The 27,050-nt window shown below is 36.6% G+C and overlaps 1 protein-coding gene across 1 annotated transcript in view; it reads left to right on the plus strand.

Annotated features, from left to right (window-relative positions):
- Gp210 (nucleoporin 210) overlaps positions 1-27,050 on the plus strand; it is a 147,091-nt gene that overhangs the window by 75,370 nt on the left and 44,671 nt on the right. Inside the window, exons 19-24 of the mRNA XM_083115600.1 lie at positions 1,223-1,412; positions 7,400-7,579; positions 10,378-10,590; positions 12,382-12,543; positions 18,627-18,893; positions 22,591-22,766. Of these exons, the coding sequence (XP_082971726.1) occupies positions 1,223-1,412; positions 7,400-7,579; positions 10,378-10,590; positions 12,382-12,543; positions 18,627-18,893; positions 22,591-22,766 (1,188 nt within the window). The remainder of the gene's footprint in view (positions 1-1,222; positions 1,413-7,399; positions 7,580-10,377; positions 10,591-12,381; positions 12,544-18,626; positions 18,894-22,590; positions 22,767-27,050) is intronic.

Below are 27,050 nucleotides of genomic sequence, written 5' to 3' on the forward strand. Positions count from 1 at the left end.
GATGGCATGTGTTTCTTTGATTTTTGTGTCTAGGAGAGTGTGTACTTTGTATTTGACATATACAAGGGTCGTTCAAGGTTGACTGGGATTTTCGTACGTAAAAAATCGATGAATAGCCGGATCATGATGAAACGTACGGGTGACATAATGTATTCCTTCGCGAGTAACTAGCGCCCGGCATGACGTATTTCGTGCATGCGCAGCAGTTGCAGCAAACATGGTGGCAAGCAGCGTGTCTGTGTCTGTGGAGCAGCGGTGTGTAATCAAATTTCTCGTGAAGGAGAAAGTGAAACCAGCTGAGATTTTCAGACGATTGCAAGCGCAGTATGGTGAACAAACGATGTCGCGGACAAGAGTGTACGAATGGTGTGAGCAGTTTCGCGAAGGACGGGAGCTGGTGACAAATGAAGCGCATGGACACATTCTGTCTTCTGGGACATGAAGGGCGTTATCCATGTGGATTTTCTGGACAAAGAGAGCACGATTAATGCCCAGTATTACTTCACATTGTTGAGTGGTGCTGTACGAAAGTCCATTCGCAAGAAAAGACCTGGGATGTTGTCTGGAAATGTCATTCTTCTCCATGACAATGCCCACCCTCACATGGCCAATGTGACAACAACAACTCTGGCAGACATGCGCTGGGAAGTTCTGCCCCATCCCCCCTACAGTCTGGATTTAGCCCCCAGTGATTATCATTTGTTTGCAACCCTTAAAGACCATCTGGGAGGGAAGAAATTCACGACAGACGAAGCACTGCGGAGCGATGTCCTCCAGTGTCTACGACAACAACCAAGTTCTTTTTACGCCAAAGGAATTCGGGAGCTGCCAGAACGATGGCAACGGTGCCTCGGCACGCACGGAGAATACTTTGAAAAACTGACATAGTTTGGTGTTTCTTCTGCTACCTATTTCCTCTGCAGAAATAAAAGTCCCGGTCAACCTTGAACGACCCTTGTACTTTCTCAATTTTATGTTTGTGGAATTTGATATGCTTGGCAAGTCCGGTGGTGGGTTGGGCAGTTGCATTTTATAGGTGCTAACAGTAAAGCATCGAGTTCCCAAGTGGATGTTGGCAGAGGCCACCGAAATTAATAGAAGATTTACAAGTAAGTTTCGCGGATATATCTTTAGTAACTCGCTTACGTCTTATATTATCAACCGCATTGTTTATTCCCCTCAACATGAAATAAATTATAATTGTGTACTCTTTTAATTCTAGGTTCGATAAAACAAGTGGATCTGGAATTCGTTTTCTAGTGACAGGCGTAGAGCTTGGTGACACGACTTTAGCATTTGCTGCCGGCCGTGATACAAGGGAAATGAAGAGCCACTCACTTCCCATTCAAGTGTTTCCACCTTTGAGGTTGTATCCAAGGAACATCACTTTGGTTGTAGGCTCAGTGTTGCAGGTAATTCATCTTGGAAACTAAACTGTTAGTACACAGTTCATAGAGCTTGTTTAGTAGCATGTTTAATTTGTTGTTTGTGCCGCAAGGAGTGTTGTTGGGTAGTTAACAAGATTACAAATGGGAATTTTAGGCCAGAATCATGTTTTTTGGTCTGTTTTGGATGCCAAATGCATTCGATGTATCATTACATATACTCAGAATTTCCTCTGACCTGGAAAAACATTCAAGAACCTGAAAAAGTCAAGGAAATTGTTTATTTTGCTTGTCATAATTGGAAACTGAAAATGTATTTAATTTTTCCCTCCTAGCTTCTTGATTTTCTTTTGGGGAATATTGTATAAATGTTATTTTACTTTGATTTTCTCAATTTATGAATAAACTCTGGTAACACGGTTAAGCCTTTCGGGATTCCCTGATGCTGCAGTGGAAGTGTCATCACTTTGTAATGAAGGGTTCCTGGGTTCGATACCTGGTGGAGACACATGGCAGTTTGGATCCCACTTTAAACTGTACGTCCAGTCCCAATTAGCCTTTCTATGCTAAAGTGGACTTAAACAATTAAGCCTTGTTTCCATGTTAAAAAACACTACAGTTGCTGACCAAGGCAGTTTTATTATACACTAGACGATCTTTACACGTGATGAAGAACTGAACAAAAATTAAACCTGATTCATCTGATTAATAGGGGCATGCATATTTCGTTTTTGACGAAAAAACGAAATTTGAAAAAATGCATTGTAGTGTTAATTTTTCATGTTTTTGAAAGGTGTGAGATGCATTTTGTGACCATGTTTTGTCACGAAATAATGCGAAATGAACTGCAAAAAGCGAAATTTACTCTTAAACACGAAATTCAGGGTTTATTCACCGACGCGACACCTTCTGAGGTTGTAATTATCCTGAGAATTATGCAATTCCTGGAAAAGTTATTAATTCTGGTGTTAATATTGGAGAAACAAAAATTGACTCCTTTACACAGAAATAAACTTAATACTCTGATAACTACATAAATGTGCTATTAGAAGTGAAATGTTAATTCTGTGGAATAAGTGTAGTTTTTAAATCAAATTTAGGATTATATTCACAATTTTAAAACCAAAATGTCTTTTTATATACCACTTTTGATCCAATTTTTCACCCCTATAACACCGATATTTTATTTTATTTACTGCTTTTGAACCCGAAATTGGCTCAGTTTTTATACCGAAATTTTGCTTTTTTATTTACCAAAAATATGTTCCTCTACTGATTAACATACAAAGTTGAAGACACGTTGTATTATGATGGAGTGGTCTTGAAAGTTATTTATAAGTAGAGACCGGATTTTAAAGGGAAGTCCTTTTTTATTTTCCAAAATGGATCATGGAATAATTAACAACAGTGTTGATAATTATCTTCCATCAATAAGATTACATGGTTTTGACTTCCCTTTTTTCCCTGTTTTAAAACATTTCTTTTCTAGTCTCTTTATTGACTAGTTTTTCAGCCTACATTTCATCTTCCTTGCTCCCTTTATTTACAAGATATCAAATATTTTGTACAACTGTATTTCCCCTAACCAAAACATTCAACAATTGTCTTATTTGGTGCAGCTTACAGGAAAGAAAGAGCAAGCACCTTCGACCTTACCTTCCCCCCATGAGTGTTGGGAGTATGTTGCAGCGATTGTTGGAATCTGGGCCTATTATTATTATCTCAATAGGGTTACAATTAAGCCATACAACATTTCATTTAGAACAATATTAATACAAATAATGACTTGATTTCATGATGGTTGCGGTAAACATGGTTTAAAATTACTTACGTGAAATTTAGAAGATTTTGCACTTCCGCATTGCACAATTTAATGGTTCAATCCTATTAATTTCGAAGATCGAAGATCCAATGCAGTGACGCGGTACTATCTCCGCTTCAAACCCCGTACCCTTTTGTGAATGAAGACAGTGGATCTTCGAAATTAATAGGGTTGAACCATTAAATTGTGCAACGTGGAAGTGCGAAATCTTCTAAATTTCATGTAAGTAATGACTTGATGCCCTGGTAAAAATATACAAAAGCTACATCTAAGGAAAATGAGATGAATTTACATGAGTATACAGTATAAAGTGTTCTATAGTAGCAATGAAATAAAGTAAGTTTGAGAGTTATACACATTTAGAAGAATGGAAAATGTAAGGGGGTGTGGGTTTGGGTATGAGTGTGTATGAAATTAATGTTCGAAGCACATGGATGAAAATTTTAAAATATATGTGTGTGGTGGGAATGGTGGTGGTGTGTGTGTTTTGGGGGGGGGGGGGGAACACTGAAAATAATGTTACTGGAGTTAGAATTTATATGCATGTGAACGTAGAAGACGACAGAACTGTGCTTTGCTGGTACTGAGTTTGACCTTCGTCGGGAGTGAATTCCAGGTTATCGCTGCTAGGTACGAGAAGGCCTTCTGGCCAAATCTACTTTTGTTAGGTTTGGGGATTACTAGGTCTCTATGTAAGGACGATCTGGTGTTTTGGGTGCTGAACTCTGAGCTGAGCTTAATCCTATGATGCAATGGAGATGATTTGTTATGTATGCTATGGAATACCTTATTCAGGTAGATGTAATGTATTCTCGAAGTGACTGTGGGTATGTTGTAAATCTTCCGCAATTGTTGAGAATTATTTGCTTGGGGGTGCATGTGAATAGTTCTTAAGCAATTGTTTTGGATTGATTCAAGTTTCTTCACATGAGTTAAGTTACCGCCATAAATAAAACTAGCACCATACTCGAATACGGGACGAATAAAGAAAAGATACTAAGATTTCTATTGAGATATTTATGAATTTTTCGAAATATGTAAACATGGCGATAAATTTTACGAATATGGTTATTTATTTGGAGGTTAAAATTTAACTGGGGGTCTATAATGATTCCTATATACTTTAAATGATTGCTCAAAGGTACTCTGGTGTCATTAAGGGTAATATCTATCATGTTAGCTGGGATTCGCTTACAGTCCGGCCAAGGAAGACGAAACTACCTGGAAAGGACGATTCCAAACGCGAGGGAGAAGCACTCGCCGAACTACCATGTGGTATTTCGCTTGCGTGGGTTCGCTTGTTGTGTTTATTACCGCTTTCTGTGTTGTGTTTGTGATGGCTCTTACAATTCGCAACAAACCGTTTCGAAGTGGAATGAGGAAAATTGGGACGTTTTGGCCCCTGTTGCACATTCTACAAAACACCCTCGTTTTGCTACAAAATGTCACAAGCCATTCAGTTACTACATTTATACTTATAATACTATATACAACAATATTATTATTATTAAATACTATCCTGATTAATGTTGTGTACATTTGTGCTAATTATAATATTTACTGAGATCAATTTAATTGAATGATCTAAAATAAAGCTACTGATTTACAAACAAGTTTATCTACTAATGTGACGATATGAATACTTTCCTGATATGTTCTGTTTGCTGATATAGTATATGACTGGCTTACATAACCCTTACATAATTCGTAAACATCTCTATGTATTCTGGCGGCGATGTTACTACGTTGAAACTTCATTGCTGTTTCTACAGCAGACGATTTTCAAGGAACCCGCTTCGTGTCCAAAGCTCAGTCACCCCTATTTAGCCACTGAACGCGTCCGGTTGGCGCATGCGCACTTTCGTCCATGGTCTCGGCTAAGGCAGCCAGACAGTACCGGTGTGAAGCACCATAGCCTTCGTCTTTGCAACGTTAAGCTTCAGGTTGTTGACATTGCACCAATTTAGTACTTGGGGAATGAGTTTTCCATTTTCTCCTTTACATCCTGGTACGTTTCTCCAACATGGACGAGGAGGCAGTCATCTGTGTACAGAGTAATCGACAAATCTGAATTTATTAGTGTGCAGTAACAAATGCATTGTAATCGGCATGCCTGTCGGGTTGAAAGGGTTACATTTAAGAGGTTTATTGTGTTTTTTTTAGAATAGATTTAACTTAACTGTGTGACAGTAACGACAGTATTGAGTGTCATTAAAAGTAGCAGCAAGCTATGTAATGCGGTAAGCTGTTTCAAGGAAGATTTAATCGAAACAGAGGTAAGATTATTCGCTGTACGTTACCTTCAAAAAAAGGAAATGAAATAGGACAATAGTTTATTTTTGCACTCCACTAAAAATATTATTTTAAATGAAAGCACAATATATACCATTTATATATGAAAAGGAATATATTTATATGAAACGTAATGTATCCCTTTTTATATATGAATAGTATGTATTGCGCTTTCATATAAAATAGTATTTTTAGTGGAGTGCAAAAATAAACTATTGTCCTTTCCCCTTTTTTTTTTAGCAATAATTTTCCCTTTTTTTGTCCTTTTAAGAGATAAATTTTTCCCTTTAAAATCCTGTCTCTATAAGAATCCGGAAGTCAGGACATTTGTCTTCCAATTGTAAAACTTAGTGTGGAAATTGACAAGCAGTATGCTTGGTTAATTAACTCTTTCGCTGCAGAATTCTCTGCCACACAATATCCCTTGGCTGCGTAATTAAATTTGAAAATATATTTTTTTAATAAAAAAATTAGTTTTCACAATTACATTGCATTATATATGAGAGAGAACTTACAAAAGTCATTCCTTGCACTGGAAAACCATTCTGTACTCCCTGGTGGTATGATATTATGAAAAAGTTTAAAATTTTGAAAAAAACAAACATTTTTTTAGAAACAATAATTTTACAAACATTTTTTTAGAAACAATAATTTTACAAACATTTTTTAGAAACAATAATTTTACACAATTACATTGCAAAATATGTTATAGAGAACTTACAAAAGTCATTCCTTGCACTGGAAAACCATTCTGTAGTCCCTGGTGGTATGATATTTTGAAAAATTTTGTAATTCCCGCACCTAGATCAATGCTGTTTTGCACTCTGCTCCATGATGTTACGGATGGCGGTACAAATTCTTCATCAGACACTACACAATCACTGTCACCAATTGAAGTCTCATAAAAACTGTCGCTATTATCGTCACAACTTAATTTACCTTCTGATTCTGAGTAGGCAAATAACAGTTGAGTAACATCATTATCAGACAAGTGTTGACGACTTGACGAAGCCATGTTGTTTACTTTCGAACATGCATTTGAAACTGACATGTCAGAGCACTCAACGCTCGTATGTCAAAGAATTCTAAACAGAGGCGTAATTAGCGACATCATACGGATAAAAACAAAACTACAAGTTCAAATAGTTCCAAATACTATCAACAGATGTCAGAAGGCTACTAAAAGCGACATACTTTGGAAATGCGACACCTGCAGTGAGTGGAAGTATGAACTCGCAATAATGCGACTTCCGCGGTACAAGGCACCTGGCGTGCTGTGCATAAAAGCGACGACCGCAGCGAAAGAGTTAAGAACTATGCAGCTTTGTAATATGGATTTTCAACTAGTTCTGCTGAACCGGCATCTACAGTATTAAATGTGAATGCAACAGAAAATACATAGGCCAATGCAAGAGATCAATCAAAGACAGATTCGCAGACCACATAGGATACATATGCAGGAAATAAAGCTCTTCTGGTTTGGCCTACACATCATAGAAACCAACCACCAATTACCACAGGATTGTGTTTCATTTTTGGCACAGACTAAAGGAAAATTAGAATGGGATGTTGAAGAATGCAAATAATCTCAACGACAATTTATGCGGAAATCTTTATCATGCCAAACTTAAAAGTCTTCTCCCTCAGCCATCAATCTCAACTGAACTTACCAACACTGCAAGACCGCAACGACATCTTCCGGAAGGTGCAGCAAGTAGCACCAGCGGAATTTCAACTGCATCCCCTTCATCATCTCTCGACCATCCCTGATGGCGATTCTAAGATGTAATCGAAAGCTTGGACAAACTCTTAAAGTGGTTTTGTAGTTCTGTTGTGTTATGATCTTTTAAATTAACATTACATTAGTGTTTATTGTTTTGTTTCATCTCTGTGTTAACAGGTGACTAGTCGCGGTGGCCCGCACCCAGATGCAAACATTGAGTATTCGATCGGAAGCATTGCCATTGGGAAGATTAGCACTACAGGAATCATTGAGGCTTTGAAACTTGGAGATACAACAGTTACAGGAAGGGCTGTCAGTGTGAATAAGGTTTCTGGCCATAAAGTCATATATTCCCAGGTATGTCCATGTATTATTTCTCAGTTTACAAAAATATATCATGCTATCTTTCAGGAAGTTACTTTTAACCTTTTGGATCCCAAGCATCTCGATCGAGATACCTAAAAGTAACCCTCACGGTCCCAAGAGTCTCGATCGAGACACTGTGTCAAGGTCGTAGTTTTTACGTTATAACTTTTCTATTTTTGGCTAGAATTTCGACTTTTTTTTTATATTGTTCCTAAGACATGTATTTAACAGAAATGTTTCTTGCACCTTTTTTTTTCTTCATGAAAATGGAGGTGAAAAGGCGGGAAAAGGGACTTCTCTTTTGCGTCTCTTTTCAAGGGAAAAGATAAATTTCAAACATTTCAACAATTTTTTAAAATAATTTTTGGGGGTTTTCTCCCTTCCCCCTCCATATATATGCCAAATTTGCATAAATTTTGCATTTTGTGCATTTTGACATTTTTTCGGGGGGGGGGACACCATTTTTTTTAAGAAAAGTATTTTTGAGGTGATTTCCCCCCTTTCCCCCTCCATATGTACGCCGAATGTGCATAAATTATATATCGTCTGAATCTGTGATTCATTCTGCGTACAACGGTATATCTTTCATATCTCTAGGGCATTTAGTTTCTTAGCTATAGTCATTTCAAGGTACCGCTGCATTTTGAAGCTTGAATCAGTGGCGTGCCCACCATTCCTTTTGGGGGTACAACTCAAGTTACATTGGTCATACGACAATGATGCAAATATTTATCTGTTTCTTACATGCCAGCGATAATTTCTATGTGCATTTTGAACTTTTCATATCCTTTTTTTTGGGGGTGGGGGAGGGCGAAACCCCATTTTTTTTTAAAAAAAAGTATTTTCAGGGGATTTCCCCCTTTCCCCCTCCATATATACGCCGAATTTGCATAAATTTCATATAGTCTGAATCTCTGGTTCATTCCGCGTACAACGGTATATCACTCATCTCTCTAGGGCAATTAGTCTCCGATCTACACTCATTTAATTGAAACTCTGCATTTTGCTCAAAATCGGCTCGGGACCGTGAGGCTTACTTGTGAAAATGGCCTTGGGACTCAAAAGGTTAAACGTAACTAGTTAAAATTACTGTAAAAAATAATTAAGTTACTTTCTTGTATTTGTATAACTCAAAGAAGGTGTTGCATGGAATAGTGTGCACATGTATGTTAGCTTGTAGAAGAAAATCAAAATAACTTTTTTGGCTGACCTCACCTAGGCAACATTGTGAAGTAAGGGTTCAAAATGGTACCAGCATGTTGCCTTGTATGTGTGGTGCTCTTGTTGCAAAAATTATGCACTTGTTGATACTTTCAGAGGAAAAAAAATATTTCTCAAAGTAAAGCAACATTCCTCGTATATATCCAAAAGTTGAGCCTCCCTGATGGCATAATGCTAATGTCATCACCTTGTAATGAAGGGGTCCCAGGTTCTATACCTGTTGGAGGTACACTCCTGTTCAAATAAAGTGGCACACATTTCGACTGCTCAACCCTATATAATGTGCCACTTTATGTGAACAGGAGTGTACATAGTGGTTCGGATCCCATTTTAAACTCTAGGTCCAGTCCTGATTAGCCTTTCTTGCATAAAGTGGACTTAAAACAAACTAAAAACTCACACCCAAAAGTTACCAGGGAAAAGAATTTAAGAAAGTTTTTCTGAAAAACTTGAATACAATATAGTAACGAAGTCATACCTTGTTTTCTTTATTACAGATTAGGCTATAAGCACATGGTTGAAAAAAAATAACATTTCTAGTAGGGATGGGACCGATTAATCGGTACTCTTATCGGTAACTGCTGATATAGGTTTATCGGTAAAATTACCAATTATTTTACCGATCCGATATATCGATTATTATCTGATAATTTAGTGCAAAATTCTGTCATTTTGTTGTAATTTTTATGGATAATATCCATGCCCTACTTTCTAAAAAAGTAAATATCTAATATGCATTTTATTTTTCACTGCAGTCACCTTGAAACACACATTTATTAAAGAGGTCAGTGAATCTTTCAGGTTCTTCAAGGACCATTTCTAATTTTATATCGGATCGGTAAAATTTATCGGTTATCGGTAAGTTTTATGTCTGTACTTTATCAGTATCGACCAAAATTTCATATCGGCCCATCCCTAATTTCTAGCCATCTTGTACACCTTACTCCTCTTGAGGGTGAACTCATTACATGTTTGCACTTCAAACAGCTGCTGCACCTATTTCTCGAAGACTTTCATGGGAGTTTCAGCTTGGTATTTGTCTCAGGTCTCTGGCAACTCTATAACGTACTCATAAATAATGTTTTCGAAAGAAAAATATGTAAATCCAATACTAAAATTTCATTAAAAATGGCAAAGAAAGGCTAGATGAAAAACTTCTAAAACATTAGCAGAAACATAAACATTGTTTATCATGAAAAAAGTTATCGATAAATGCAGCAGGGAAAAGAAAAGGCATTTTGCCTAACTTCCAGTCTCTACTAATGACATACTTCAAGGCTGATGTAGCAATTGTAGCATGTATCACAACATTATTCCAAGAGTCACGTACTATGCAATGATGCTGCTTCGGCCAGTCCATCGTTAGCCAAAATACCTGGTCATCCATTTTTGTACTATGTTGGCATGAGTGTTAATTTAAGAAAGTTGTTCGCTTTAGAGAATCATCTTCCAAATTGTTCCTGAAAAACACAATGCCTTGAAGATTTGGTTTCATGTATGCCTTGCAATAGGATTCAATGGAATGTTAAACCCATTCTATTCTGAATTTCCTATTTGCTCTATTGTAGGATACAGTAGAGCTGCATGTAGTTCGCCTGACAGGTGTTAAAATCCATGCTCCATTGGCACGCCTGAAGACTGGTTCTACAATGCCGGTGTACGCAACAGGTGTCCTTGAGCAGCTGTCTCCATTGATTCTGGGCAGTTGCCGTCCACCGCTCTCCTTCAAGTGGTCCCTGGAGTCGAGAGATGTGGCTGTCATCAGGAATGTCTTTTATGAGGTATGTAGCATTTTTGCTTTCCTTGTGAAAAAAATTTCACGTATCTGCTCTTGTGTTTTTGCTCTTTAATGCTTGGCTGCACCTCAGTTGTCAACATTTTTATTATTAGTCTTGATTTTTTTACATCTTAGCATGAATTTATTCATTAATTTTATTAGTCTTGATTTTTTTTTACATTTTAGCATAAATTTATTGATGAATTTTATTGGTCTTGATTTTTTGACATTTTAGGATAAATTTATTCATGAACCCGAACAAATAGACTTGATTTTTTTTACATTTTAGCATGAATTTATACTTATATTTTATTAGTCTTGATTTTTTACATTTTGGGATGAATTTATTCATGAATTTTATTAATCTTTATTTTTTTTACATTTTAGCATGAATTTATACATGAATTTTATTAGTCTTGATTTTTTTACATTTTAGCATGAATTTATACATGTATTTTATTAGTCTTCATTTTTTTACATTTTAGCATGAATTTTATTAGTCTTGATTTTACATTTTAGCATGAATTTTATTAGTCTTGATTTTTTTACATTTTAGCATGAATTTTATTAGTCTTGATTTTTACATTTTAGCATGAATTTTATTAGTCTTGATTTTTTTACATTTTAGCATGAATTTTGAGTTGATTTTTTTACATTTTAACGTGAATTTATACATGAATTTTATTACTTTTGAATTTTTTTACATATTAGCTTGAATTTATATATGAATTTTATTAGTCTTGATTTTTTAAAACTTTTAGCATAAATTTATACATGCATTTTATTAGTCTTGATTTTTTTACATTTTAGCATGAATTTTATTAGTCTTGATTTTTTTACATTTTAGCATGTATTTATACATGCATTTTATTAGTCTTGATTTTTTTTACATTTTAGCATGAATTTTATTAGTCTTGATTTTTTACATTTTAGCATGTATTTATACATGCATTTTATTAGTCTTGATTTTTTTTACATTTTAGCATGAATTTTATTAGTCTTGATTTTTTACATTTTAGCATGAATTTATACATGAATTTTATTAGTCTTGATTTTTTACATTTTAGCATGAATTTTATGAGTTGATTTTTTTACATTTTAGCATGAATTTTATTACTCTTGAATTTTTTTTACATATTAGCTTGAATTTATACATGAATTTTATTAGTCTTGATTTTTTAAAAATTTTAGCATGAATTTATACATGCATTTTATTAGTCTTGATTTTTTTACATTTTAGCATGAATTTTATTAGTCTTGATTTTTTACATTTTAGCATGAATTTATACATCCATTTTATTAGTCTTGATTTTTTACATTTTAGCATGAATTTTATTAGTTTTTTTACATTTTAGCATGAATTTTATTAGTCTTGATTTTTTAAAATTTTAGCATGAATTTATACATGCATTTTATTAGTCTTGATTTTTTACATTTTAGCATGAATTTATACATGCATTTTATTAGTCTTGATTTTTTTTTACATTTTAGCATGAATTTTATTAGTCTTGATTTTTTTACATTTTTGCATGAATTTATTCATGAATTTTATTAGTCTTGATTTTTTTTTACATTTTAGCATGAATTTTATTAGTCTTGATTTTTTACATTTTGCATGAATTTTATTAGTCTTGATTTTTTACATTTTAGCATGAATTTTATTAGTCTTGATATTTTGACACTTTAGCATGAATTTAAAAATGAATTTTATTGTGGTGTTAGAGAAGCCACCCTGATAAATGATGCTAGTGAGTGGGGAAGATTAATTTGAAGCTTTTTCATTGTTGTCTTGTAGAACGGAATAGATGTGCCAGATGAGGATAAGATCTCCATGCGACTGACGGCTTTGCAACCTGGAGTAACGGTTCTCCGCCTGACAGTGGCTGTTCCCCATACCATAGCTCAAACTACATCGATTGAGAAGGTGGTGTACTTCCATGACCAACTGGAAATTGAGGTAAGGAATGCTTTAATGTATGTTGTTGTTTCAAACTTGCAGTCAATATTTTTCATTGGATAAAGCAAAAGTATCGTAGTGGTTTTGTACTGAATCGGTACACCCACCTTATGGCGTAGAGGTAACGTCCTTGCCTTGTAACCAGTGGGTGCTGGGTTCGATACCTGATGGAGGCATATAGTGGTTCGGTCCAAGTTAGCCTTTCTAGGGTGTAAGGGGAACAGCCAAAAGTAAATCTCAGTTCTACATAGTACACCCCGGTCATGGCTTCTTGCTAACGAGACACATGTGCATGGACCCATGGCCTGGATAATTTGTACATTCATTACTTAACAAGAACTAAATCTTGTAGCGTGACGTAGCACGGGATCGAGTCACGCCAGGACGTAGCTCAGATAAATAAGATAGGTTTTTAAGTTTGATTTAGCTAACCACCTCTACCCTTAAAAAAGCTGATGAAGGATCGTTGGGAGCCTGTGATGTTGAACGCTACTTACCCCTTGCTGTAGGTCTGGCCCCGGCTTCTGGCGTCGGCGACGGTTGCACGGTGACAGGTGCCCGCTGGCGAGATCGAAAGTGGCGATAAGAGGCGGCAGGAAAATTCGGTGACTTGATTTTATGGAGTGCAGATTCTCCGGCTGGCTTTTGGCTAATGTTCCTCCGTAGTACTTCTTGGGCTTCTCGCTTGTTGCCGCCTCGTAACGTTACGATCTCTCAACTGGCCGTCGTCGTCATCTCGTTGATCAATTTGCTGGCAATTGTGGATCGAAGTGAGAGATCGATTTACAGTCTCCAGGGGTTTTATACTTTGCAATTGAGTCATGCCTTGGTGGACTTTGCACCTCCAGCTGTACACCTGGGGTATCCCTGGGTGCAGATGGAAATTTACAGTGGAGGTGCACTCACCGCTGGCGAGGGCCGTTGCCTCGCTGACTGTGCAGAGCCGAGTGGAAAATTCTTGTTGCTCGGCTCTGCATCCGGTGGAATGTGGGGTGAATGAGCGTTCAACTTGCGAGCTTTAGAGCGATGTTTTAGGAAAATTGATGTTTCTACCTTTATGCTCCAAATTCCTTCATCACTATATTGTCTCAGAACCTAGCTTACACAGAAGGACAAACACAGGACAAGACAAAATCCTTTGCAGGTTGTGTTATCCTGTGTTTGTCCTTCCTTTACAACTTCAGCTTATAAGCTAGGTCCTCTGAGACAATATAGATTTAGTTCTTGTTAAGTAATGGATGAACACATAGTTTTAGAAATTTAATGTGGAAGTTTTTAACAGTTTTTTATCAGGGGCCTGTCCTCAATTTTGTTTTAGTCAAGGGGCTTATCCACATGTTGCATGATAGGCAAAAATAGGCTATGTACTGATTGGCCCATACTATAAATCAATCAACCAATTAGTCTTTGTGTGCATAAACGACCTGGACAAACCTGGAATTTAAGTACAGACATTTAGTAGACACCCTGTGAAAACAAACTTGAACTTATATTCCTTTCCCGGATTCTCTGGAGTAAGAGAAGGCGTTCTTGGCGCATATTGAAGGGTGTGCACCTCGTCCAATGAACGTGCGGAGGGGAGGGGCATCCACGGGAGGGGGCGACTCGACTGCTCATTCACGGTCCAGTAGTTCTGTAGTAAACATGTCAGCTCGCAAATCTAGGGGAACTCTGCATTCAGGAGAGCGCCGCATAGTGTTGAATGTGTTCGGGAACAACTTGTTTGAAAAGTTTAAAACACATGGCTTTGTTTTTTTTTACAAATGTTTAAAACAAAGTGTTTTATACATGTTTTTCAGACTTGTTTAAAACACATTTTGATACATAATGTTTCATAGTTTGTGGTTATTTGCATGTTTTTTTGAAAATGTATGTTTTAATTTTTTTCTGTTCTTCGTAGCATCAAAAGGCAAATAAACGTGCAATATTATTTGTTATTTGTGTAAAACAATACACTGGCCATTGTTAAGAATAAAACAAGAAATTGGCAGCAGAAAGCGTTTTGCTTTACGGCTGTTACACTGCGCAGCACTTCGTTGCTTTCATCCCGCACCCTTCTCCACCCAATCTGGCCCCGCCCACAAGCGTGTCGGTACTCCAGAGAATCCGGAAAAGTAGCATCACATACAACTTATCCTTGACATTGATGATCACTAGTATTTTACATGTAGTAAAAACATTTAAAATATTTATGTGCTGAAATAGTGAAAATATGCACGTATAAAACAAAATTATGTGACTAACTAACTAACTAACTAACTCTCTAGCCTTCTTAAACCCGAAGGTTCATGGCTGCAGCAACACAGGCCTTCCATCTGTCCCTATCTTGAGCAAGATCTATATACTCTTTTCCATCCCTACCGATTTCCTTTAGGTCCATCTCAACGTTGTCCCTCCATCTTCGTCTTGGCCTTCCTACTGGTCTCTTACCATCAGGTTTCCCAACAAGAATCCTGTAAACTCCTCTTTCCTCTCCCATTCGTGCCACGTGGCCTGCCCACCTAAGTCTTCTTGATTTCATTATTCTAATAATGTCTGGACATGAATACAAATTATGTAGTTCTAAATTATGTAACCTTCTCCACTCACCTGTCTCCTCATCCCTTTTAGGTCCAAATATTTTCCTAAGGATCTTATTTTCAAATACTCTCAATTTATGTTCCTCTTTCAATGTAAGGGACCAAGTTTCACACCCATATAATACTACAGGCAAAATTACTGTTTTGTATATTTTAACTTTTAGTTTCTTAGATATTAAACGAGATGACAAAAGTTTATGAAGAGAGAAGTAACATGCATTTCCTGAATTAAGCCTACTTTTTATTTCCTCTTTAATATAATTTTCATTTGTTAATATTACTCCTAAGTATTTGAATTTGGAAACTGGTTCAAACGAGTTGTTATCAATAATTAGATTTTGATTATTACCTAACACTTGATTTCGGCCTGTAAGCATATATTTAGTTTTCTCTTTGTTAACTTCCAAACCTATCTCTTTAGCAGTTTTGAAAAATATTTTAGCATTATTCTTAATTGTATTCAGATCATCCCCCAGTAAGTCTACATCATCTGCATATGCTAACAACTGAGTCACACCATTTAATTTTAGTCCTCCTTTAGTTTCGTTTACTTTCCTAACAGCATATTCTAAGGCAAAATTAAAGAGCAATGGAGATAATGCATCTCCTTGTTTTAACCCATCATGAATTGTAAATTTGTCAGACACATTAATAAATTATGTGACATATTTTTTTAAAAAAGGGAAGGAAAACTGTCTTACCTTTACAAGGCCAAGGTGGTGATGAATATCATTCTCAGGTTCTCAGTTGTGAAAGAGTGACGATTGTCAAGGCTTGATTGGCATAGCAACAGCTTTATGACCTACAACTAAGAAAGCCATTTTGTGAACCTGGATTATTCTGTGCATTATAAAGGGTGTTTCATAAAGCACAGTTTTTGAAAATGCAATAACTCAGACAAAATTGCATGAAAGTTGACATTTTGTTTTTTTATTAATTTACATATTCACTACGATTTAATTATTTAAAAGTGAAAAGAGTCCGGCATATGCCCGTATGCTATTTAAGAGTGAAGAATTATGTCTGGCATATGTCCACCTCTGTTTTGTTAGCAGGCAGTAACTCGATCTGTGAAATTCACCATGATTCTTGTGCAGGTGTCTCTGTCGATTGAATCAATAACCCGTTGGATTTCCCTCTTCAATTCGGGATTGTTTGAATTGTTCATGTACACTTGTGACTTCACATAACCCCATAAAAAGAAATCACATGGGGTGAGGTCACTCCTGGTCACCACGAAGTGAGATCACACGGCCAGCAAACTTTTTTTGCAGTAAGGTTATTGTCTCATTGGATGTGTGACAGGTAGCCCCGTCCTGCTGAAACCACATACTCACGGTATCCAGTTCATCCAGAGCAGGCCACACAAAATTACTGATCATGCCCCGATAACGAGGACCATTTACCGTAACTGAATTTTCGTTCCCATCTTTAAAACAGAAGGGGCCAATCACACCTCCTGACCAAAATCTCAAACAATCCCCGAATTGAAGAGGGAAATCCAACGTTTAATTGGTTCAATCGACAGAGACATCTGCACAAGAGTCACGGTGAACTTCACTGACCGAGTTACTGCCTGCTTACAAAATGGAGGTGGACATATGCCAGACATCATTTTACACTTTTAAATCGCATACGGGCATATGCCGGACACTTTTCACTTTTAAATTATTAAATTGTAGTAAACATGTAAAATAATAAAAAACAAAATGTCAACTTTCATGCAATTTTGGCTGAGTTATTGCATTTTCAAAAACTGCGCACTTTATGAAACACCCTTTACAAGAGATAAATTTTTTTGTCACTTTTCCCCATCAAAAACCAAGGTGCGCATTATACACACACGCACATTATACATGCGTAAATGGGGTATTTTTATTCAATTGAAAAGACCTACCATAAGGGAAAACTAAAGCTGTACGTTAACAAGAGATTTATACTTGCTGTAATTATTAATGCATGTAAAAATTAATGATTCAGACTTCAAACCTGGATGGGAAATAATCACATTACTGTATTTTAGGGATGGGCCAATATGAAATTTTGGCCGATACCGACAAAGTAACTATATAAAATTTATTGATACCGATAACCGATATTCTACCGATCCGATATAAAATTAGAAATGGTCCTTGAAGAACCTGAAAGGTTCATTGACCTCCTTAATAAATGTGTGTTTCAAGGTGACTGCAGTGAAAAAGAAATTGCATATTTAGACATTTATTTTTTTAAAAGTAGGGCATGGAGATTATCTATAAAAATTACAACAAAATGGCAGAATTTTGCACTAAATTATCAGATATTTATTGATATATCGGATCGGTAAAATAATATCGGTAATTTTACTGATAAACCGATATGCCTATATCGGCCAATACCGATAGAGTACCGATTAATCGGTCCCATCCCTACTTTATTTAGTATTTTTACAAAAGTTCACGCATGAAAGAATAATTCTTAAGAGACAGACCACAACTCAGTACAGTTTTAGATTTCCAAATATTCAATTTTATTAAATCCCAGTACAGGTTTGTAACAATGAAAGTGCACTATACTGTAAAAAATTGCAAACATTCTTGACCAAAAGCATAATTTCTCAACTTTTTCTTGACTTTCTTGACCTATCTGTTGATTTCTTGGCTGGTAGACACCTGCTTTACAAACTTTCACTTTTAACTTTAAGGTAAGGGTTTTAGATAACAGGATTTTCCTCATATACTTAGAAGAGTGCAAAGTGGGCATATGTGCCAGTGCACCCAAAAACTTTATCATTCTCATCCCCATGGAACATGTGGAGAAGGAATGGTCAACAGTTTCTGTTCATTTCCAGGAATACATTTTTTACATGAATGTCCACAAGAGTATATTAAAAAGGTAAAGGTAAAGTGCTCCCCTGTGCTTAGCACCACGCCATGAAGGCGTATAGGGTGTGTGGGGGTAACGCCCCACACTTTCTTGATCCGGTCATGAGTGGGGGTGATGTGATCAGCATCACACCCCTGACCACCTTTACCCCCCAGGTACCAATGTTATTCGACGCTGGGTGGGCGCCGGGGCCGCTTCCGACGTTAGAAAAGTTCCCGGATTTGAACCAGCCGGGGATCAAACCCGGGACCTTGAGCATGGTAGTCAGACGCGTTACCAAACTGAGCCACCGTGGCCAAAGGTAAAGTGCTCCCCTGTGCATAGCACCATGCCATGAAGGCGTATAGGGGGTGTGGGGGTAACGCCCCACACTTTCTTGATCCAGTCATGAGTGGGGGTGATGTGATCAGCATCACGCCCCTGACCGCCTTTACCCCCCAGGGTTTCCCCCAGGTACCCATGTTATTCGATGTTGGGTGGGCGCTGGGGCCGCTTCCGACGTTAGAAAAGTTTCCGGATTTGAACCAGCCGGCGATCAAACCCGGGACCTTGAGCATGGTAGTCAGACGCGTTACCGACTGAGCCACCGCGCACACCATAACAAGAGTATGTTAATCAAATGAATGCTTTCCTTTGCAGGTTTTCGAAGAGCTGAGACTACTCCAGCCAAGCATCGAGAACACCCGCACCATCTTGATGACGCCAAACACAGAGTTGCAGCTTCACACCAACAGAGATGGCGCTGGCCACATGATTTACAGCGTTCTCGGCTCCAACAACAACACAATCATCTCCGTGGGCCGCTCTGGTTTACTCACTTCATTCAGTGCCCTGGGTCTAGCTGTGGTCATGATCACTGTGTACGAGGATTTTGGCGTGAGGCAAACTATCAGTGCCACTATAGAGGTAAGCCCTCAGTCCATGTTATCCTGTGAATTATGCAATATTTCTAGAACATAAATTTATTCTTAAGCAAAGTAAGTCTTTGGAAATGAATACACATCATCGATGATTATAACCATGTGAATTAGCATAAAAAATTTTAAATTTGTTTAAAAAAACACTAAATCTGCTGACTAACGCAGTTTTATTTGCATAAAAAAACACTAAACGTAATGTTTTGACCCTTTATCAGGTCCTTCAGAATAATAATTAAAGTAGGGATGGGACCGATTAATCGGTACTCTATCGGTATCGGCCGATATAGGCATAATCTGTAAAATAATCTGTAATTTTACCGATCTGATATATCGATAAATATCTGATAATTTAGTGCAAAATTCGGCTATTTTGTTGTAATTTTTATGGATAATCTCCATGCCCTTCTTTCTAAAAAAGTAAATGTCTAAATATTCAACTTCTTTTGCACTGCAATCACCACGAAACACAAATTTATTAAGGAGATCAATGAACATTTCAGGTTCTTCAAGGACCATTTCTAATTTTATATCGGATCGATAGAATATCGGTTATCGGTAAATTTTATATCGGTATCAGCCAAAATTTCATAAATTAAAGTAAATATTACCATTGAAGTTTTTTTGTGTTTGTACAGAAATTTTGATATTTTTATTAAGGCTGAGCTGATACTTGGTACCGATGTCGATACTCTTATCGATTCCCACCAATGCCGATATTTGAAAATTGCAATAATTAAAATTTATTCAAAATATTGATAAATGTTGGTGTATAGATATCTTCTCCAATTATATGCATCGATTTACCAAGAAATTTACTGTAGAATATTCAAAAAATACATAAGAATATTAAAATATTTAAAAGGTAAAGTGCTCCCCTGTGCTATGCACCAAGCCATTAAGGCGTATAGGGGTGTGGGGTTAGAGCCCCACACTTTCTTGATCATGACCGAAGGTAGGGTGATGTGATCAACAACATGTCCCTGGCCGCCTTTACTCCCCAGAGTTTCCTCTAGGTACCCACTTTATACGACACTGGGTGGGCGCCGGAGCCGCTTGAACATGTGGAAAAAATCCTGGTTCTTCCCTGCTGAGGATCGAACCCAGGTCTTTCGCCACCCTAACGACTGAGAGCTACCACAGCTTCATTATTAAAATAGATATCATGTAATCACAAAATATAGTTCTTTGGGCAAAATTAGTGCAAAATAAGAAGAAAGTTTGAATTTTGCATAATTTCCAGGATAATTACACTGTGAAAGTGTCACGTGGCATTTTTGCGGACCACGTGAATGACTGAAAATGCCGGAAAAGTATTTGCTGGTATCAGTAGATGAATTCCAATACTTTCCGATACAGATACCCCCTGGTTTCGGCCGATACCGACACATCGGCATCAGCTCACCCCTAATTTTTATGTAGTATAAATGTGTAACACGAGTCTGCCTTGTTTCCATATTAAATACACTAACGTTTTCTGACCAAGGCAGTTAATTAAACATTTAAAGCACTTTACACATTATTGTAGAAAAAACATTCAAGATAAGGACTATCAGCTTGATGTGTTTTTGTGTGTCTAGAAACCCTGCTATGTGTATAAAACTAGTGACATGAAATTTTGACTGATACCGATATAAAATTTACCGATACCGATAACTGAGATTCCACCGATATCAAATTCCAAATGGTCCTTGAAAAACCTGAATGGATCATTGACTTCCTTAAGAAATGTATAATACCATTAAGGCTTGTTTCCATGATATGAAAAACTAAATATGCTGACCAAGGCAGACATTTATTTTATTATAAAACAAACTAAACGTAACGTTTCAACCTTCTAGCAAGGTCTTCTTCAGACTCTGTACCAAGTACAAATGTAACAAGATACAAAAACAGGACGATATATATACACAAACATTACTCCCCTCCAGACTATTAGAAAGTAGTTCTGGAACAATCTAGCAGGTGGCTTTCCCTTGTCAACTGTACTTTCACCTAAAAGGCTAAACATATTTTCTTCCATCTAGAATGTGGTTGGACTTTTTATCTGACGCTCTTTTTCCTTCATTTTCTTCCTTCTCCTCTCCTCTTTCTCTCTCATCCTTTCCACTCTTTCTAACACCTTCTTCCATTCTTTGTTTATCTTCAGTCCCCCATTCCAGTTCATTGTGTCTTCTTCACCTTTCTTCTATATTTCCTTGGACTCCTTCCATTTTCTCACTAGTATTCTCTTCTCCCTTCCTATCTGCTTAGCTTCATCCTACTCTTGTCATATCTTGTTTCTCTCGTGTGTTTAAATATCGCATTTCTCTCTCTCTCTTAAGTCGTACATCATCCCTATGTTGTTTCAACCTGTCTTTCAGCCTTTTTTTCGTTTCTCCTATGTACACACTCTGACATTCTTTACATTTCACTTCGTAGATAATCCCTTCCTCTTCCTCTTCTCTGTTTTCCTTTTTCTTGTTTGCATTCTTCGCTATTCCTAAGATGCTTCTCCCTCCCTTCCTGTAAGTTTTAATTCCCGCTTTCCTAAGCACTTTGCATATCTTTTCTGTGGTCTTCCCCATACTCCTTATTCCAAACCATCTCTCTTTTTCTTTCTCTTCCAATTCTCCCCTGCCTTGTTACATTTGTACTTGGTGCAGAGTCTGAAGAAGACCTTGCTAGAAGTTTGAAATGTTACGTTTAGTTTGTTTTTATAAAATAAATTACTGCCTTGGTCAGCATATTGAGTTTTTCAAGAAATGTATGTTTCCAGGTGACTGTAGTGCAAAAGAAGTTGCATATTTAGACATTTACTTTTTAAAAAAGTAGGGCATAAAGATTATCCAGAAAAAATTATAACAAAATGGAAGAATTTTACATTAAATTTTAAGATATTTATAGATGCATCGGACCGGTAAAATATTCGGTAATTTTATCAATAAACTGTTACACCGATATGACTATATTGACCAACACCGATAGAGTACCCATTAAATCTGTCCCATTCCAAATAAATATCTTCTGGTTGTGTGTTCCATCATTTTAGTATAGGCACATATTTTTGGTAAATAAAAAAGCAAAATTTCGGTACAAAAACAGAGTCGATTTCAGGTTCAAAAGCGGTAAATAAAATAAAATTTCTGTGTTATAGCGGTGAATAATCACGTCAACCATGCTATATAAAATGACATTTTGGTTTTAAAATTGTGAATATAATCCTAAATTTGATTTAAAACTGCACTTATTCCACAAAATAAACTTATCTCTTGTAATAGCACATTTTTGTAGTTACCGGCGTATTTTTAAGTTTATTCCTGTGTAAAGGGGTCCATTTTTGCTTCTCAAATATTTACAGCAGAATTAATCAATTTTCCGTGAATTGCATAACTCACAGGATACTTCAGACTTCGGAAAGTGTCGTGTCTGTATATAAACGGTAAATTTCGTGTTTAAGAGTAAGTATATTTTGCATTTTGCAGTTCATTTCGCATTATTTCGTGACAAAAGAGAGTAGGAAAATACACCTCTCACCTTTCAGAAACATGAAAAATGAACATTACAGCATGTTATGTCATATTTTGTGTTTTCGTCAAAAACGAAATTTGCGTGCCTCTAGGAAGACCCTCATTTAGGGTATTATTATTATTATATTATTATGAATATGTGTCTGATCCTGAGTTTTTTTGCCTTTACTTTTCCAGGTGAAACCAATCCATTACATGATGATCCATGTCCACCCACTTATTAAAACCAGAGAGGATGAAGCTGTGGAAGAGTTGCCAAAGGGCTTGAAAACAATATTCTCAGTTAGTTACCATGACAACACAGGGAAAAAATTTACAGCAGCACGAACAGATCTCAAACTGCGAACAAACCGGTAAGTCTTATTGTATTTTGTATTTGTGGAGGCAACATACATGTGGAAAACGTTAATTTTTTAAATAGTAAAGTTGCAATGTAATATATGAATGCCAAAACATCTCGAAGTTTTAGTTATTTTTAGAATGCTGAAGTGTCAAATTTCAGATTCAATATTGTCTGCAAGAGCCTCAGCTCAGTCCTCATAATAATTTAGATTAGTGATGTACCAGTGTGACATTTTTTTCACTGAAATTGATCAAGTACCAACATTAAATTTACCAATAACTAGAGACATGAAAATTTTGTTTCTGACGAAAACACAAAATATGAAATAACATGCTGTAATGTTCATTTTTCATGTTTCTGAAAGGTGTGAGGTGCATTTTCCTACCCTCTTTTGTCACGAAATAATGCGAAATATACTTACTCTGAAACATGAAATTTACCGTTCTTATACCGGCGTGACACTTTCTGAAGTCTGAACTATCCTGTTTGTTATGCAATTCACAGAAAATTGATTAATTCTGCTGTAAATATTTGATAAGCAAAAATGGATCCCTTTACACAGGAATAAACTTTAGTCTGGTAACTACATAAATGTGCTTGCCTCTAGTAATCACGCATTCGTGATTATCTCGGAAACGGCTCGTTTGCAGACCCATGTTTACTGAGTAAGTTTTGCTTCTATTATTGTGTACTTTCACCTGTGTCAGTTTGCACTATTACTTTTGACACACCCTGTATAGGAAACAAAATACAGGGTGTGAAATAACCTTTTGCTAGGGGTCTGCAAGAAAAAGTAACAACAATTAAGAAATTATGGTAATACCAAATGTTTACTACGACAATTGTGGTTACAAAAACAAAATTAGAAGTTAGTTCATGACAAAGCCCCTTGCTTCAAGGCAAATGCTAAAGCCAAGACCTTCTTCGGCGAAGTGACTTCTTCAGCAGTTCTGAATGGCCAGTTGCATCGCCGGACCTGCATGCAGCGGAGCATTTTTTGGCTATTCTGAAGGACGCAGTTGAGTCCTTGATGATAGTGGAACACGGACCGGACTGCTATTCCCGGCCAACACTCCTTGCACATCTGGAACAAGTCCTCCGTGACATGGAATGGAATACGGACTGTTTGTGTATCTTGGGAGCTCCTACCCTGATCGTCTTCGTGCTGTGAGAGAAATAAACGGCGGACATACTAACTTTTAATTTTGTTTTTGTAACCACAGTTGTCGTAGTAAACATTTGGTATTACCATAATTTCTTAATTGTTGTTACTTTTTACTGTGGACCCCTAGCAGAAGGTTATTTCCCACCCTGTATATATATAAAATGTACATAAAAAAACAGAAGGCGGTCTTGATCTGACCAGCAGATGAGGTGGAGCCTTGACCACTGAGAATATTCCACCAAGGCAACATTTTTTTTTTACTCTCCATAATAGACACCATCTCCAAGCACGTCATGCGTCAAGGGACTGAACTATGACACATTAGATTTACACATTACCCTGAAGATGGAGGCAGAATCAGCCTCCGAAACGTAGGAAATCAAACATTAATACAGTGATTAAAAGTCAAAAGAAAAAATCTGGAAATTCATATTGTTGTGATAGATAATTCTTAAGCACATTTTTGACCTAAGCTATCTAAATTAATACTAATTTGATAAAAATGTTTATTATCATTCAACATAAACAAATATGTTTATAAGTGTATTGAAAATAGTTTTTTCTACGGATGCGACGAAGCTGAAAATTTACCGATGCCGATGTACTCACCGATAATTTTTGGAACCGATACCGATGCCGATATTTAACCGATTCCGATACATAAGATTATTAAACAGAAATGGGATGTTATTTTCAGCATGACAAAAATAAATTTGATATGTACATTTCTATTGCATATCAAATGTGTATACATATATATTCTCAAGAGATGTGAATGTACATTTGCATCTACAAAATGTTATGTGAACCTTTAAGAAGAACATGGATTCTCAAGAGATTAAACATTAGTACACAAGCAGTTCTTTGAAATGCAAAATGAATTCCTGTTCTGCCAGATTCAACTTCAGAAACACGAGATTTGGAAGCACTTCAGGAAGTAACCTACTTCTTCTCTTATCTCAAATCTGTTCAGCAACACTGAACACTCAATCACTGAATACTGATGCAGCAGGTATGCCCAAGTGTTCTCTCAGCACTTGCTTCAGGTTTGAATATTCATTTTTGAATTTCCAATACAACAGCAGATCCTGGTTCAGCAATGTACTGTTTTATTTCCGATTTATAGCTAGGTTGATCCTCTGAATGAGTTTGCAATAATTTTATTACAAAAACTCTACAATAATGACGAATCAAAACCAAATTTTCAATAAATCTTACAAAACTAGAATATAAAACTTATTAGAAGGTAAAAACTCTAGTATAATCTGTACCGGTTTAAATATCGGATTTTTGCCGATTCCGATACCGATGCCGATATGTCAATTTCGGCCGATTTTCATACATCTGTAATCGGCTTTGGCACATCCCTAGTTTTTTCCAATGTACAAAAATATCGAGGCTGTAGTCTGTGACTATACAAGAAAAGTACTGGAGTTGGTACTATTGCTTGGGGATGGCTTTCTATGAAAATGGCTTTACTTGGAAGGTTGAGCTCCTTGATATTGACAAATTAAGCATGGAATATGCTTTTATTCTCGAGTATCTACAGATTAATGCGAGGAGATACAATTATGGACCAATTGTGCATTTATTTCAGTATCGCCCGAATGGGCACTGCTACTAAAACAAACCCTGGGTGTATCCAAGAGTATGAATTTCTCTCCATGTTGCAAGTGCAAACATTTTGTTATGTTGATTATTAAGCTGGACACGATGTTTGAAAAATATGATGAATATTAATTTTCGGAATCCCATGTATTTCTTATGGGGAATGAAGTTCAACATCAAGTTACGGCTAATCAAATGGAAGTTTCGACTTTTCCACTGGTGAAATTCATCTTCAAACTGCCCTCTTCCCGTTGACATCTCTTTCTATTCCATCGGAAGTTTTATATTCACAAGAGAATGAATCAAATCATACTCCCATATGATCAATGCTTTTTTCCTTGCCTCCTGGCAGTGTTGCCAAACCTGATGGGCATAAACTAACTAAATTTCACCTTAAATGGAGTTAAAACTGACTCTCATGGAGCTAGATTTACGATGGCTGGATAAAGTGCCTTCTAGGGTAATGTTAGTTGTCAAAGGTGTTGGGCACTGCTATGATCTTTAACTCTAAATTGATGACCATTTATTCTTAGTTTTCAACATCTAGATCCAGCGGCATCGCCCATGTCAATAATCCACCGATGGTGGTATGAAATCGAAAGTAAAGAATTCCCTGACGACAATATTATGTGAATTTCACGTCTAACATTGCGCTATAAACAAGTAGCTGGGGAGTGATGAAATTGGTGAATGGACATTCGGAAACAACCAAGCCCGAGCTGGATTCGAACCCGGGACCCTTGGCGTCGCAGCATGATGTGTTAACCACTCGGCCACAGAGTCCGGCTAGAGTGCACGAAAGAGCTAGATCTGGCTCCAAGAGAGCTAAGTTGGCACACTGCCATGGACGGAAGGGCTTGGGAAGACTCCCGTGGAAATTGTATCGCATGCCCTTAAGGACAAGAAATGGATTGAAGTTATAATCTCCAGATATGTAAATTAATTTGTTCCTGATGCTTGGTAAAATATATACAGTTTTAAATGTTTTTGGACACTTGGACTGTATCTGGAATAGCAGCCATAAGTGTTCTACTGGATGTATTATGTTATTGAAATCCAGAGTCATCTTGCTTGAAGTGGATGTTTAAGAGCAAATATTAAACTATATAAAAGGTCATAATATTAGAGAAAAGAGAGAGAAGATTAATATAAAAAGTATCAAAGATTTCAAGAGTATATGCGAGAATTATAGAAACACTATTTGGTGATTGATATATTCATAGCATTTATTCTATGTTAAGTGATATGGGAAAGTACTCTGAGTATGAAATTATAAATTTTTCTCAAACTTTATGTACAAAGAAGTTCATATGTGAATCTGGTGTACACAAATGTTAGGTATATTGGCCAAATAAGGTCGTAAAATATTACTGTTGTCATTTTACAATGTGAAATATGATTTACATGTGTGAAGAATATATTTATTACTACGAAGCGTATTTGGAAAGTAAGTACCAAAAGGGTGTAAGAAATAAAGTAAAATAGTTTTGTACCCTTTTATTATTTGCATTTCATTCTACA

This window comes from Lepisma saccharinum, chromosome 30 (genome assembly GCF_977018435.1).
Source record: "Lepisma saccharinum chromosome 30, izLepSacc3.1, whole genome shotgun sequence".
Taxonomy (NCBI): Eukaryota; Metazoa; Arthropoda; class Insecta; order Zygentoma; family Lepismatidae; genus Lepisma; species Lepisma saccharinum.